A 16,959-nucleotide genomic window follows, 5' to 3' on the forward strand; every position below is an offset into this window, starting at 1 on the left:
CCTCCCTTGTTGCCTCTCCTTCCGACACAAGATGGTGGAAATTAAGGCCGAAGTCACAATATAGCGGTTAAAGCAGAACACTCCCATCTGTAGGAGCGTTGCAGTAACAACAGGGGCATCCAGCAGGGATGCAAAAGCAAAAGTCATTCATTCATTCATTCATTCATTCATTCATTCATTCATTCATTATCTACCACTCATCTGCACTCGGGGTCGTGCGAGTGCTGGAGGCCATCCTTTCTCTCATTCATCCAGACATCTGGAAAATTTAGGATCTCCAAAGAATTTACTTGATGTTTTTGGACAGTGAGTAAACTGAAGAGCCTGGAAGAAACCCATGCAAACATTGGGAGAACATGGAGACTCCACACAGAAGGATAACCAGTTGGAATTGAACCGAGGACCTTACAGTGAAAAAAACTGTTAAACCAATTTACTTCATTTTATTGCCTTTAATTGTCGCAAATTACAGTAACTGTTACCTATAGTGGATTCATAATGCTGACAATTGCTGTTATGATTGTCATTTAGTTGAGTGTAACTTAATCTATATTGCATTATCAGTCTTATCATACATTGCTGTAACAGTTAACTGTCACACAAAATTGTATATTTATTTAGTATTATAACCATCACCTAGGCTGGGGGTCGGCAACCTTTACAACTCAAAGAGCCATTTGGACCAGTTTTCCCAGAGAAAAGGAAACACACAACCTTTTGAAAATGAAAATACATTAACATGGCATATAACTTTTTTCTTTTTTTATTTTTATTTTTTGCCTTAATGCTAAACAAAATTGTCTGCTGCTTTTCCTGCACTCAGGGTTGCGGGGAAACAAAATATGTGTTGCTTTTTTTTTTTTAAATCAATGAAAAACTGCAGAAAAACTAAATTATATTTCTGCATTAAACAAACATTTTGAACTCCTTGGCTTGAAGGTTACTTTTAAGCAAAATACTTAATGTCTATTTGAGTCCTTCTTGTATTAAAAAAAAAGAAAAAAAAGAAAAAAAAGAAAAAAATTAAATTATCCAGCAAACCAAAAATTCCACTTTTTAACACATTTTATTTAGATGTTACAAGATTGCCATGATCTTCAAATGCAAAATTACATTTTAATAGTGAACAAACTATAATAAAATACATTTTAATTAAATACTTATTAATTATTTTCAAAAGCCACAGGGAGTCGCATTAGAGGGATCAAGGAGCCGCAGGTTGCCGACCTCTTACCTGGACACTTCACTGATGATTGAATCTAAAAATCAACCATTGTGAATTGTACAGAAGATACATCCCACGCAAACCACACCATCAGTTTCATCAGTGTTTCTTATGTGCAGCAGACGAATGACGACTCACTATAAACACTTCACATTTCAGCATTGCTTATAAATATAATTTATTAATCATCTTAAAAATTCTTTCTTACACTTTGTACAGAAAACAATTAGAGGAGATAGAGAGGTGAGCATTCAGCAAGATTCATGAGCGTGCCATAATTAGCGAAATGTAGCAACACTACCCTGCACTTATCAAAACAAAACCACCCTTGATAGTAAAATAAAATGCACTTACAAGCACAGCTATGAGTATAGAATTCTATCATGATAACCAATGCCAAGTTTGCATAGTAGACACTGTTTTTTTTTTTTTTTTTTTTTTACAAAAATGAAAAGAAACAAAACATTAAAACATACAAACTTGTATTTATCTTTTTTTTAATATATTCTGGAATTTGCCAACAGTATACACCTGTACACCTTTTGGGTAGAAAATAAGTTTACATACTTTGATATTATGTCACCATCTTCCTGATTTTCTCAAGGAATCACCTTCTGGAGCCATACGTGTGCCGGCCTTATAGGAAACTATCCATATCGTTCAACATTCTCTCCATTTAACATGTTGAGCCACTGAAGGGTTTCGACTTGTTCGGAACAAAGTTTTGGGGCTTTAAGAAACGATACACCTTTGTTTTAAAACATCAAGTGTGGTCACAATTAAAATTTTGGGCAAGTTGCACAGTACATATTGAAAACTGTTAAACATGTTTCAGAAATGGGAAATCCCGCTTTTAATTTTGTCACAGACGCTCACGATAACTGCTTATGAGATGTCGCGTTGGCCTTTGGGATCACATTTCAATACGCACACACAAATTATAAAAAAATAAAATAAAACCAAAAAAAACACACTGAACGAATGTTTGCACCCTTGACTTGCACTTCTCTTTTATTTCCTCAGTTCTGACACCAGCAGTTACATGAGAAAACGTACAAATCCACTCTAAAAATAAAACTTCTGTAGTTTTTGCAAACAAGGCTGCCCAAAATAAAAAAAAAAATGTACACATTTCAGGCCTCTTCGTTTCACCATATCCGATTTTCTGTCTGTTGCTTTTTTTTTTTTTTTTCCCCCAATTCACACACTCCTTCGCAACAGAACAAAGGAGGAGAAATCAATGTGGAAAAATCAATGTCTCAAGGTGTCCTCCTTTGCGGACAGTAACACGATGAAGTCTGTCATGACCAGGTAAAGGTCTGACCTTCTGTAACAGTGTTAACTCAGCCTTTGCTTTCTTGGTTGTTCTTCACAATGACCTCCTCAGTATCTCCTCTACATACCTGATGTGCAGTTACATATGGCATCTCTCCATAGTCCAGAGCAGATATACTGTATATTTAACTGCTGTTTTTTTAAAACTATTATGTGTATTCCACTTGAGTGTCGGTGACTATTCAAGCGCCAAGAAAAATAAAGTTGCTTTCCCCTCCTCAGTAGATGGCTTTCTGGAACACTGTAGAATCTCAGCTGTGATTTGGAGTCTTGTTCCAGCACAGAAAGATATATTCCATTTCAGTACGCCTCTCGAGTTATTATTCTGATTTTCAGCTCAATATCACTTTTTTTTTTTTTAAATGTTATTTTTTTCATTTGATCTTTTTTTTTTCTGAGAAAATAAACAAAGGATTGGAATGTTAGTTGCTGAAAACATACAGTTCAAAACTAAGGAAAACATAATGATATGTTGGTTTTGTTCCACCATGCAGGTCATTCCTATTAAAACCACTCAACAGCAAAAAAAAACAAAAACAAAAATTGAAAAAAAAAAAAAAAAAAAAGTTAGTAAGTCTAAATAACACAATAATTGTCACTGAAAAAAAACTGGTGATAAAGGGTCACTCGGTAGAACATGAGAATCATGTATTTACACCTTTTAGATGGTCAAGTGTAATTATGCTGCTATTCTACAAGGAGCCACTAGGTGATACTAGTGACCAGTTAAGTCTTGGTGGTGTTCATAAGAGAAGTGACACATGGCCTGATGGAAAAACACAAAGATGACACATCTTTGTGAGGACGGAACACAAGGAATATGACAGAAATATCTAAGATGTATATCCTATACATTTAAAACAGGTTTGATCGAACCAGAACATCGAGCGGTATCGGATTTTCTATCGGTATATTTCAAAACATTTTAGCGTTTTAATTTCTAGTTAAACACTTTTTGATTCCTTTGTCTATTCTCTTCGTTCGATCCTGTCCAGAAATAAGCCCCGCAGTCTGCAAGAGAAACAGACTTGGTTGTGGTGAGATTAAAATTCCCGCCCTCTGGATGTTATAATATGCGGTGTTACCACATATTTGTCCAAATAATGGGTCATAAGGAGGGAGAAGTCGAGCGATTTTTCTAAGGTCATGTTTGAGTTGCAGTCTTTTAGGGACTGACATTTCGTGAAACACGTTGTTTCAATTTGCGTGATTTTTTTTGTCCCTTCACACAAAATAATATTGAATGGTGATTCTTTCAAAATAACATATTGTAAAATATACTCTGCAGAATATATACCATAGCAGTTTGCATCTGCCTTATCTATCTGTTTTTCATTAGTGCAATTTTAAATACCTCAAAACAGACGAGTCCACATGGGCCATACCCTGCTACAAATGGCCAAAAAACTAAAAGTTTCAGAGATAGTATAAAATCGTCGTTTTACCGTTTTCCATCATGTGTGTTATCTTTGGATTTGCATATTTTAAAGGAAAATTAGAGGCACGAGTTACAGCTGGCTTAGTATTAGATTTCTCAAAACCTTTGATTTAATATATGACATCTGTCAAGAGCGGGGCGATGGGGTGTCTTTCTTTTTCCTTTCAAAAATGTTATCTTATTTTTGTCTATTTGATTTTTTTTACCTTTTTTTTTTTTTCTCGGGCTTGTTTCTGGTCAGGACCTTTGATTGACAGTCACGTTATAGCAAATTTCTGTTTGCAGGAAATGATCCACACATATGGACAACTGAATACATAAAGCGTTCCCTAGGAAACGATATAAAGACAACAAACTGTACGGGCAAATGCGTACAGCCAAGGCTCACGAGAGAAGAGTGGGATGACTGTTTTATCTCCCCTCTCTCATTATCACTTTTCCATCCGGCTCTTTCAGATGATCACCTGCTCTTCCATTGCCCCTTTCCAATGTGTAATCAGTTTACCTGTGTTTATTCCTGTCTCCTGAAAGATTCTTCTCCTTTTCACGTTCATTTTTTTTCTCCCCCCTCCCTTTTCGCTCACTGTCACATAATGAGTTTACCTTCCTCTGCTTTATGACTCTGTTCCATTGTAGATTTTCAAGGTCAGTATCTTACTTTTTTTTTTCCTCCCTTTCTTTTTACTCAGTGTAAAGTAACTGCGGGAGAACAGTCGACGTTACACTGAGAGAAACCTTTTTTGTGTGTGTGTGTGTGTGTGTGTGTGTGTGTGTGTGTACTTTGTTCCTGATAGTCTTGGAAAGTAAGTAACGTTATCTCTCCTTCCATCACAAATAACAACGCAACGAGTCAGAAACACACACATAAAGACGCACACGCAATTCCAGAACAACGTCTTCGGCTGTTCTTTTCTTGTCCTATCCGTTACCATGTCGACATGACGGTAACTAGGTAATAATCTGGTTTTCAATCAATGTGGTAATGACTTCTTTTCCTCCTTTCAAATTTCTTCATAGATATATTCGTCACTGCATGAGAATACACGCGCCATCGTCCGCGGATATCTATAAATGTTGAGGTTACCACGTCAGTGTTCTGTCGTCATGGAGGAGAAGTTACTGTCATGGCGACCCATGTCCTCCAGCACCGCAGCCAGTTCGTTTAAGTCTCCGTCGGGGAAGTGCTGGGCCTCCCAAAGATCGAGGATCACCCCTGTTGGACTTGACTTTGTGGCAAAGTAGTTCAGATACCTGGGGGAAAACGCACAAGAGACACATATTCACATTATTCCATATATTTGAACGTATGCCCGAAAATGCACAAAGGTGTCGGATGCGTCCGGTGATGCTGCCGTATCCGGATATAATGACACGTTAATGCCGTTCAAGAAGGCATTCAATTATTGTACGCAAACATGAACTGTGGGATGTGGTTTTAAATAAATGAGGCAAAAAAAATAACGTGGCGTTTTATATTTGAGCCCGATCGCAGAAATGTCTTGAAACCAGGGGAGAGTAAAGGCTGCGGAGCATGAAATACACAAAAGCTGCAGTGGGCTGGTCTAATGCTGAGGCATCCGTGACAAAGATCCCAATGATGTTTATGTACACCAAAGTCATCAGAATTTCATCCGCTTGTATCAAATATATACATTTTCTCTTCCTCCGCATATTAGTTGATAGCCATGTTGGAACGTTTTCTCTTTTTTATATTCCTCTACCATTGACTACACCTAATGAAGCCATCTTTTCTCTGTTATTTCTCCTCATCTAACTTTCACTCCTCTTCTTCGTTTTCACGCGGCGATTAAAAAAAGGGGCTTCCCACTGTTACGTGAACTCGCTGCCAAGGCAGACGTTTCGCATGTGTGTAGTAGTTTCCCCTTGTTGCTTTAATTACTTCAGTTACACAAGTATAGGTTTGTATCGGTCTGCTTTTATGTAGATAAGAATGTTAGAGTTATGTGAGGTAAAAGGACTGCGGAGGCAACACCCGTGTCTCGCTGTGAAGTCAAGCAGTCACGTTGTTTCGGTTTCAAGGGCGGCGAGGAGGATTGTTTTGTTTAAGAAAGAAAAAAAAAAAAAAAGAACATTAGATCACGCTCAGTTGGAAAAGTACCTTCTGGGTTAAATATGGAAGTCAACACCAATTTGTTGGCTGGACCCAACCATTCTTCACCCACTGATCAGGGACACTCAGTGCCTACATTAACAGATTGCATCATGTCCCGGCTCCCCGCAGGGACAATGAGGTGCACTCGTATCCTATTATCCTCTCAGTATCAGCTTCTGCTTAGGTAGCGGCACAACATGGAATACCCCGCAGAAAATACAATGCACTACATTGAATTAAAAGATCTCTGCTCTAATAGGGAGCATAATTAAGCTTGTAGGACATGTTCTGGACTCAGGATATCAACAACCTTCTATATATAGCGGTCCCTTTGGAGTTTTTCTCTGAATGTACTTTTATACTTTCTGTTGAATGAATTATTGAATATAAGAAAGAATTAGGCTGTTTATAGTGGCTGAATAATCTCTCTATGGAAAATATCATCATCTGAATTGACGCACATTTATAAGTAAATTACGTCACGAAGCCGACGAAGTGAAATCAATTTGAATGTGTGTGAAAGTCACCTGTCCAGGTTGAGTTTATGGGCCAGCATCCTCCAGTCGTTGCCTCTTGTCTGCGGCGCATCCAGACTCCCACACAATTTCTGCCTGATGGATAAAGGGATGCGGAAGGCGTTGGGCCCCACTAAGGTGGTGATGTTACTGGCAGGGTCCATAAGGGATGTATCTATGCACTGGAGTTCCTGGTGAGGCAGAGCGAAAAAACAGGGCAGAGTGACGCATTTATTAGATGAATGAAGTTGAATGCACATCAGCGTCGGCCTGCTGTAATTCCCCGGCATTGACCATGATGAGAAAAGGTTATCTAAGACACAAGTTTCCATTGAAAACCTTCCAACAGTTATTCCAAGACACCTCTGAGGAATCATGCTCTGTCCTTAAATATGCTCTGATTTCATTAGAATGTGATTTTCACCGCCCTTGCACAGTTATCATCGTCCTTTCAGTGTTAAGGCTTTTCGGGGAATGCGGAGAAAAGCCAGTGAAAAATAGCTACGCTAAATCGCCAGGCCTTAAAACTTGCATGATGTGATATTTTCGGAGGAACGCTGTCACCTTCAAGTCTTTATCTTCATCAGTGTCATCTGCTCTGTCATCGTTCTGCAGAGTTATATGTGCGCTAATTGCATTCGGTCCCCCTGCTTAACGAGGTATAGTGTGGAACCGCTGTTTCCAGCAGTCAATGACTTGTTCGGCGATGCCCCTGGTGCAGCTTTACTTTAAATCCATGACACGTTTGCTACAGCGTAACAATACGCTGCAATGTAGCCAGAATGTCTTGCTAAGCCTAAACTCATCCCTGCTTAATTTAAGTGGCTTCTGTCCTTTTCATTGTGGCCTATTATCTGTCAATTATGGCCCATATGCAGCTTAACCACATAGATATCCTATTATTACCATCGAAATGAAAATTAATTGGAGGGGAGTACGTTCACACAATGTGCTCCACTAAGAGTAGTTGTTTTGGGTAAGTAATTAAGTAATAAAACATTTTTCAAATGACTTTTGTGTACACAGATAGAAATGAATGGACACAAAATGTACTATATCTTTCAATTTGAAAGGGAGCCCTTTATCCAGAAATGCTAACCAGGGCTCTGGATTACCCCATTTAGATTATAATTTAACCCGAGTTTGGCTAATCTGGGGAATCATTCATAGACTTAAGAAACAGCTTAAGAAATAACTTAAGCCAGAGCCGACGGTACACGTGGAACTCAACCTTCGTGCTTTTCACGGATATCTATGGATTTCTATCTAAAATGCTTCTCTATTTTCTTCCCCCCCGGCAAAGATTCGGTACATCTGGCTGTTGGCTGCTTCACTTCCGTTTATCCAATTATAGATAACTTTTCTCATTAATACCAAAAAATGAAACAAACACAAGAATCTGCTTTCAAGTACCGACTCTCTCCGAGCTGTCGATCACCATCTCTATCTTAACCTCCGGCTCATTAATCTGCAACTCCTGGACGGGAAGGAGTCAGCAGTCTAATGACAGCGGCTTGGCAGAGGGAGATGCAAAGTGATGTGAATGATTACTATTTGCTGTTTGCTTATATGAAATTTACAGCAGAAAGCTCTCTGTTCTTAAGAGACGGAACGTTGAAACAATAAATCTCCATCTCCGGCATGGTGATGGCGGCAGGTGGAGGCCCTGCAACATTTCTTTCAAGGCATTTGCAAGTTCCAATCTTATTAGTCTACAGGTCAAACTTCCTATTTTATCACGGTAATTCATTTGTAGGACTAGATATCCAGTTGTTAGCATGACAAAAACAGTGATGTCTTAAATCCTCCAGGCAAAAAAAAATCACACTAGATATAGAAAATCAGTCCAACATATGTCGTGAAGACCGAGGGAAAATACAATTTTCATCAATTTACATCTCAACTTATAATGTGCTTTCACACCTTGGGTTTTCAGAGCACTTTACACTAACGCAGCAGCAGAGCTGCCGTGTAAGCTGCTAAAAAGGCCCTTGAGGAGCAGCTTGGTGTTCAGTGTTTTACTCAAGGAAACTTCGGCGTGTCGACAGGAGGAGCCGGCGATCGAACCGCAAACCTTTGGATTACAGGGACGCCCATTCTGAATGAACTGTTGAGTCCGAATGCATATTAACATCGCCTACCCGTATATACTGTTTATATAATAGTTGTTGCTATGGCACAATAGCTATCAAACTTTATAAACCATGTACCGTTATGTGCTACTGCAGGGATGGTGTCCTCCAGCCCTGTAGCATTACATTTTAAAGAAGATAAACATAATTTCTCCACTTTAAAGTACCTAGGCATTGAGGCTGTAAAATGTCCTCGCAGAGTGGGGGGGCCTGAACTCTATCCTTTTGAAACGTGAAGTGTTTTGGACGTATGCACTGGGAAAACTAACCCCACAAGATTTAAATGAAGATTTTGATATTAGACCTTGTCTGTAAGGATGTTCTTTTGTTGTTTATATGGGTTGTCCTTGCCGTGTTCTGTTTATGCAATTCCTCCCCTTTATATAGTCTGCATATGTATTGCATGCTTAAATTGTTCATGATCTGTCTTGGATGGAACTGAATAATGTTCAGTTCCATCTCTGTACATGCGTTAAGAGCATTGGTTAATTGGGCCTTTTCTCGAAACAAGTTAAAGACTATGTTAGAATAAATTTATACATGTAAAAAGAGATGCAAAAAAAAGAAAAAAAAAAGAAGGGACCTTAAAAATTATGTTTGTTAAAAATATTTTGGTAAGCATCTGAAAAAGAGTGGGTTTTCGCTTGAAATGTCATGCTATGATACATTGTCTTTATGTAAACAAATTATCTTTTTTTTTGGAGCGCTCTTGGTGTGCAGATTTTTTCAAACCTTTATTTAGTCGATACTTTTGATCCAGCAGCCATCCCTAACTGGAAAGCCAATGTGCGCAATGTGTGTTTCTTTTTATTCAAACTCTTCAAACAGTTATGAACTACCTCACCACCTACTCTCTATTTGCACTCTTATTTAGCACATGCTGAATTGCATTTTACATTTCCATTGCATCTCACCGCTCTTTGTTACGCTATCATCTATTTCTTTGTGTTACGTCTTTACTGAGCTACCTATGTCTCCTCTATGTTAGTCACTATTTTGCAATCATTGCGGACAACAAAGTTAGAAGTTGATTGGACAGGGAAACACGTTTCCTCACCGCTCATGTGAAAATAAACACATCGTATCCTTGAACCCTGAATAATGTAATGTAATTCTATGTTGCACACAGCTGTAGGAATAGATGGGAAAAAAAAACAGTTTGAGTTACAATTTCTCCGCACTGACCTCCTCCAACGTGCAGCTGAGTTGGAAGATCTGGCCTTCTCCTTCAACCTGCCGCACGCAGAGTTTGCAGTTGATCTCCGTGACCGCTGAGCTCAGTCTCTCCAGGGTGAAGGTACAGTGAAGAGTTCTTTGATTGCCGCTCCAGATCTGGTAGAATGGGATCTCCTAGGAAGACGATGTTAACGTTACTGTTATTTTTATGGGTTAATTGAACCTCAGTATACTGTAATATCCCTAGTTCTAATGTTTGGGAAATAATACAGTATCAGGGGTTCTCATCTTAATCATTGTTGAGCGTAGTGTTTAATATCTATCCTCAAAGAACAAACAAACAGATTAAGCAAACGAGTCATGCAGGTAATGAACTAGAAATTTATATTCATAAAAAAAAAAGAAAGATCTATCATAGTGTATGTTGAATACCAATGTCGGGTGTGTTTGTCTCACCTGATACTTTGCAATGAGTTTGCTCTTCCAGTGTGTGTGCGGGACGTCATGGATGGACAGTCTCAGATTGTGTGTGCTGTCTTTAAAGTTCAAAGTCTTTGGCTCATCCAGCAGCTTGCCTCCCATCTGTGTTTCCATCTGAAGCACCTCCTACACCGAAACCCAACAAAAACAATCATTACTGCAAATGTCCTTCTGCACAGTTTTGCTCATATTCACATAAATCATTATCAAGTCTTAATCTATCTGGCATGACATTGTTTGGCGCCTTGAAAAGCACGTCGGCAAGAAACGTTTCATTGTTTTTCATCGCCGCAAAAATCACCGCAGCTCTATTCACGGGTTTTGGGAAAACATTAGCTGCCATGCTTACCGCAATCGACTGGAGAAAGACATTAAGATGTTAAATTAAAGACAGTGTTTAATAATGAACCGTAAGCTGAAGCTCGGCTGTTGTGTTGTGGCAAAAACGGAACTCCTCTCTTGATGCAGAGTTGTATTATTCATTATTGTTATTATAAGACAGTGGTACAGTTCAGATACATTTGCACACATGCCTGACACGCACAATTAAAGGATAGTCGACAGAAATGTATGGTTAATTTTTTTGATGACTGAATACATTTTTGGTAACATTTAAAGCCCAAGCAATCTATGAAAAGGGGGGGTATACCGATTTCCTCCCACATGGCAGCTTGAGTGCATTTACACAGCGGAAGAATGCGAAAAGCAATCAATTATCCAAAACAGACTTCTTAATTAAAAATTCCGCCGCTATATTTTTTTTTAAATTTCTAACTGCTTTAACAGCCAGCTGAATAAGCCTGCATTTTTGTTTGTGTTTGTATATATTTTGCATGCAATATTCACACTTGAGCTATTCTTTAAAAAAAAAAAAGATCATCTCTTTGAAATGGCCTTTTCATTACACCCCTTTTTTTAATATTCTAATGTTCCTGTCATTTTCATGTTGATTCGGTTCACTTTGTTTTTTAGAAGATGAATTTCATGCATTAAGAGTTGGAGAACTATATATTAATGTCCCGAGAAAGGAGGCTTTGTATGTAAGAAGTAGGCCTCTGAAAGGAGGTTACACAATGGAAGTGGAACAATATTACAATGATTTACTTGTTAACAAAAGGTCAGCAATATGTAGTGTATTATGAATGTGCTTGAATTTGTTTAAGATATAGTGAAAGGGATCTTTTTTGACAGTCAGACTGTACCTCTAAAAAGTCGTGAATTATTAGGGACACTTTAAGGCATTACTTGTCTGTAAGGCAGTCAAGTAATGTCCACCGATGTTATTTCTTTCATGAATATTACAGCTATTGTTGTATCATTTCAGCGATTACAGTGTAAGTGTCAGCGTTCCTGTAGTTAGGAGCAAGAGATCATGTGTGCATGTCCCTCCCAACCAGTCTCTATCACACTCTTGCTTACTTTCACGCCAGTTCAGGCAGAAGGCTACAGGTCAAGATGCGCTCTACACGCAATTTGTCATAAGACAAGTGTGCTTTTAATATGACTTAAAATCTGACATGGAAATGTGCGGTAGCTGTAGTAAAGTTATTTTTGTTGCACTTAGATTGCTGCCCGGAACATTAATTGGTATTGTATTTACCTTGAGTGCATCCTGTGTGTCATCCAAACAGTAGACCCTGATGTGATAGTCCAATGTCGTGCAGGAAACGGGTCCAAAAACAGCCAGTTTAAGCCTCTTGGCGGCCGCCTTGCCGACAGACTGGCCAACCAGGCAGTAGGTCCCCAGTGTCTCTGTTAGGATGTGACATGCCTCTGAGTCCATCTGCACATAGCATGGGGTGGTGAAGTTCTCCTCGCCCACAACCACCACATCCTGGAGGAACACATTCAAAATTGAAAATAGACTCTGCATTATGGTGGACTTATTTGGCATGAATTCTCAATCTTCTCTTCATTTTTATATTTCAGAAAGCTGTCTAGCTGTCTTTTAATGAGCTGTAATCTGCACTGATTATCTGCAGTTCTTCATACAATCTCTGCTGATTCGACATTAACACGCTTCCAGCGATTAACAGTGAATAATTCACTTCTCTTCCTACTTGAATTTAACGGGATACGTCTGGAGAACCTCGCTTAGTACTATCTTAACAATCCTCCAAACACCCACGTAGGGTCATATTTGATATTAACTAAGAAAGTCGAATTCATTTATGTCAAGGATTAAAAACAAATGTTAACAATGGTGAGTAAAACTGGATTTGTCATCTGGTCTTGATTTGGTTAGCAAAGTCTGTTAAAATTCCTCAAAATACAGAACATATAGGACATATTTATCGCATACATATATACACACATATATATAGTACTTTCCTTACATATATAGTAGTATAGTATAGTATCACATACATATATACACACACATATATAGTATTTAAATGAACATAATTCAATATATTCAATATATTTGACTGTAAATCTACTCTGTCATCTGTCTCTCACTTGTAACGAGTCTTTGAGTATCATGAAAAGCGCTATAGAAAACCTATGTATTATTATTATTATTAAATACATGAAAAACAGAAAGGGCTAATTATTCCCAAGGTGCAAAGTAAGGTTCATATCCCACCAGTATATTTTATTTTAAGGGTAATACTTCATGTGTTTCTTCAGATGCTAGTATTAAAATGTATTTGTTTAAATGCCAAATTTCATGTATATAGGTATATCAACCGTTTTCCTTTTCTTCTTTCATTTTGATATTCGCATTGAATGTTGGTTTAACTGACACCGCAGTCCATCATCTGGTGAAGTACAAGTTCACCATTCTATCATTTGTACTGAGTTAAATAACCCACTGGTGGCATCACAACTAATCTGGAGCCATTACTGCAAACTGGAAGCCGCAGCTATTTTGCAAACTTTTAAAGGACTGGTTTGCAGTATTTAAGTGCATTTATAGGGTTGACGTAGGATCTTTTGAATGACAATTTCACAAAAAACCTACAGGAGGAAACATAGTGCATCGTCAGAGTTGAATGCGCCTTCCGCAGCCATGAAATTCAAATATAGTTTCTATCCGGAAAGATATTAGACCCACTGCATTATACAAATATTCCGCTGACCGATAAAAAATATAACACGTGTGGTCAGATGCTACTTTTTAATGACACCCAATATTCCCGAGGTCGGATGCAACAGCACACATGGATAACATCTCTGAAAAACATCCCTCTGTGATTTGTGTTGAAACTGACCAACCAGTCACAAGAGGATCCCCTACTTTTCCTTGCTTTCCACCTAGTGTTTGACCCACTAGTTTGGCTGCATCTCTGACAGCAGGTGAGAAGAAAAGAAAAACGCTCGGTTGCTCGGAAATGATGCAAGTATGGGAGTTGCTCTGTTGCTGATAGAGAAAAGACGCCTCGGCTTCTCTTCACGGCCGCTACGGAGCGCCATTTTAAACCACATTCGAAGTTAGCCCTGGGATTTATACCAGTTGGGTTATTTGGAGAGTTAAGTTTGTCTACAAAGTGATATGTAACTCTTGTTTGGGTTCTCCTTTGCAAAGTGGGTCCTCTGACTGCGATTATCTACCGTCTGCGGCTGAAATAATCTCTCCACCCGATTTATCGTTAATCCATAGGGCCCTATGAGCTCAGGGGCGCGCTTGCTCTTTTTGATCGAGGATGCAGCGAACGTTCGATTAGTTGTGAATATATATTAATTTCCTCGTCGGTGGGCGGGAGTTATTGCAAGTGCACATCTGTCAACGCAAGCGCGCTTTGCCGATGATCCCGGTTCAACACACTCGTTATACAAATATTGAGTTTTGAATCCCAGTTCATGAGGTGTTGTGTTCCTACAGTTGAGCCGAATCAATACAAAGGGGTCGGGAAGCAATATAGTATGAATCTGTTATTACTCGAAATCATAAGTCTGGCTGCCCCTCCTCCAATCTCCCACTCCCACTCCCACCCCCCCGATGTGAAGAGAATTAAATTACCTCTCCCTGTTTTGGGGAAACTTTTTGATGGGAAATTGATGTTTTACTGCAATAAGAGAAAAACCAAATCGACTTTCTGATGAAATTCCAGTTTTATTCCGCTCGTCTTTTGGCACTCTGCACTGGACCAATAGTGCCTCTCTCTTTCTCGCACACACACACACACACACAAAAACACGCAAGAACACACACAAACACGCACACACATCTTATGCATGGCTAATTGTGCAGAGACATTGTGTTGAGCTGTGATAAGCAACAGAAGACAGCATACGGGGGCCTTGTAGACACAGTGATGCTGCAAGACAGCCTTATCACCCACACAGGCACAGATACACACACACACACACACACATGCGCGCACACAAACACACCCACAAACACACACATACATGCATATGCTGTCAGACCCACACACACACACAAACGAACGAGTTTGCTGAGGTAGAGACTTCATGCTAAGACAAAGGGGGAGAGAGGGAAAGAGGAGTGTGAAAAAAGAGGGCTATAAACAGAAAAAAAGATGAGAGAAAGGGAAGATGGCAGTAGCATAACAAATTGCTTCTGATAGGAGTCTCAAACCCCCTGCTTGTCTGCAGGCGCTATTTATTTATTTATTTTTTTCAAACACTTTTCTTTCATTTTCAATCTTTTCCTCTCTCTCCTTGCAGCCCGTGTGTGTCTAATGCAGGGGCTTCTTAAGGGAGATCATGCTAGTGTGTATCTGTGTGTGTGTGTGTATGTGTGTGTGTGTGTGCTGTGTACCCGAACGTTGCTGTCCTGACAGGCTGACTGTCGTTTATATTACATAGCTATGCAAAAGCTTCATACTTAGCTAAATTATAAAAGAACATTATAGCATAACATGAGAAACACCACACAGTGTGGTGTTGATCCACACTCACCTCCCACTCTCCCATGGCCAGCTGGTTTTTCAGCTGTATGAGCCAGTCGGCCTGCACACTGTCAGCACAGTGGTGGATGGTGAGAATCACTGGTCTAGTCAGCAAGGCTCCTGGTGGTCCACAACTCACCACTGGGCTCAGTAAAGTCTGGATGTCCTCTACTGGGGGTCTGGAAAAGACAGATAACATGGAACTTGCTTTTTAATGTAGAGAGCAGGAGAGTGACACTGCTGGCTACAAGTAATTGGGAGCATCAGCAGCCAAATTTCTACCGATCTCATTTTTGCTCTTTGCTATTTTCTCTATTAATGATGACGTAAGATGAAGTCAGGTTTGTTTGATAGAAAGGACAGAGGTGTGGCTCTGTTTGACTTGGATAGACAAGCAGAAAACCAGCCCCATCAGTCTAGTCAGCAGGATTTCACTTGGGTTTGAACTAGTTAACAGGTCGCAGACAACAAGTAAATGCTTATTAAAGACTGAAATTCATTGTATTAGCTGTATTAGCCATATTTTACTCCAAATGAATACAATACATAACACTTTAAAATTTAGAATTTACTTTGAAATTAACAAATAAATAAGTAAACTTACAAACAAATAAATACATGAATAAAGTGGATTCTTAAAATTGAAAAAAAAAAAAAAAAGGAATGGATAAGCAAACAAATTAATGCATAAAAAAGTTGAAAAGGATGTGTGGTTTGCTGTGCTGCTCAGGCAAGTGAATGCGATTTAACCGTCCATTTATTGACTGAGATGAAGAGAGAGGAGGTCTGACCCTTGGAAATGTAATCGCGCTTTGCAGGGGTCCAATTTAGTATTGACTGCTATTGACTAGAAAAGAGGCTATGGAGGCGACACGGCATCCCATACATCATGTAAGCTACAATGAAATATTCATTATAGATAGGATTTAACAAAATCAGGGTTTGGTAAGATGCAGGCAACATCCTTTTGCCGAGTTTTGAAAGTAGGTGTGTACTATTAACTTGCTACCTTTGTATAGAGGATAATGGAAACCTGTGATATGAAAGCTATATTTTGAGGAATTATTTGTTGTTGTTATTATTATTATCACTATTATTATTATTATTAGTAGTAGTATTTGTCAATCCTAAGTTTAATATTGATAATGTAATATTTAATATGTTCCTTCAATCTTCCAAAGCTGGCACTTCCTGGAGTGCATGAACCTCTGCCTCGCTAGGAAAATATTTTCTACAAGCAAATGAACCCAATACAACAGTAATTGCATTTTCTTCATATCACAGCAACCGCTTTTGGACTGTTTGCCTCTGCACACATTTCAGACATATTATTTTATTGATAGACAGCAGATAAACTGAGAACGAACACATCTTGAAAATATAATATTGACTCAAAGGGAGATTATTTTATTTACTGTGGGCTGAAAGGCAATGCACATCTTCAGGACATATATCGATCCCGTTGAATGAAATCTCCTGTGCTTTAGAAATAAACAAAATAACATATTCATTTTGCCAATTGAAGATTTCGACAAAGATGTATTTCCGTTTGATTTTGTCTCTTTTTTGGAAAACCGAAAGAGCTTTTTTCTAACAAACCAAAAACAGCTGAATCCAAAACCTAACAGGAAATCCCTGACAATCGAATATTCCACTTATGTCTATTTTGTTACAATATTGTTCAGC

General features: G+C 38.8%; 1 protein-coding gene across 3 annotated transcripts in view; it reads right to left on the reverse strand.

The window, feature by feature from the left end:
* Positions 1-1,380: 1,380 nt before the first annotated feature.
* The window catches only part of LOC147218313 (netrin receptor UNC5C-like), a 173,827-nt gene continuing 158,248 nt past the window's right edge, over positions 1,381-16,959 (reverse strand). For all 3 annotated transcript variants that reach the window (XM_086174322.1, XM_086174323.1, XM_086174321.1), the window contains 6 exons: positions 15,284-15,452; positions 12,015-12,248; positions 10,391-10,540; positions 9,944-10,108; positions 6,639-6,817; positions 1,381-5,249 (listed from right to left, as the gene is read on the reverse strand). In XM_086174322.1, the coding sequence (XP_086030448.1) occupies positions 5,087-5,249; positions 6,639-6,817; positions 9,944-10,108; positions 10,391-10,540; positions 12,015-12,248; positions 15,284-15,452 (1,060 nt within the window). In that variant the 3' untranslated portion in view covers positions 1,381-5,086. The remainder of the gene's footprint in view (positions 5,250-6,638; positions 6,818-9,943; positions 10,109-10,390; positions 10,541-12,014; positions 12,249-15,283; positions 15,453-16,959) is intronic.

Source organism: Fistularia commersonii, chromosome 26 (assembly GCF_037954325.1).
Source record: "Fistularia commersonii isolate RoL2024-O1a breed Wild chromosome 26, RoL_Fcom_v1.0, whole genome shotgun sequence".
Taxonomy (NCBI): domain Eukaryota; kingdom Metazoa; phylum Chordata; class Actinopteri; order Syngnathiformes; family Fistulariidae; genus Fistularia; species Fistularia commersonii.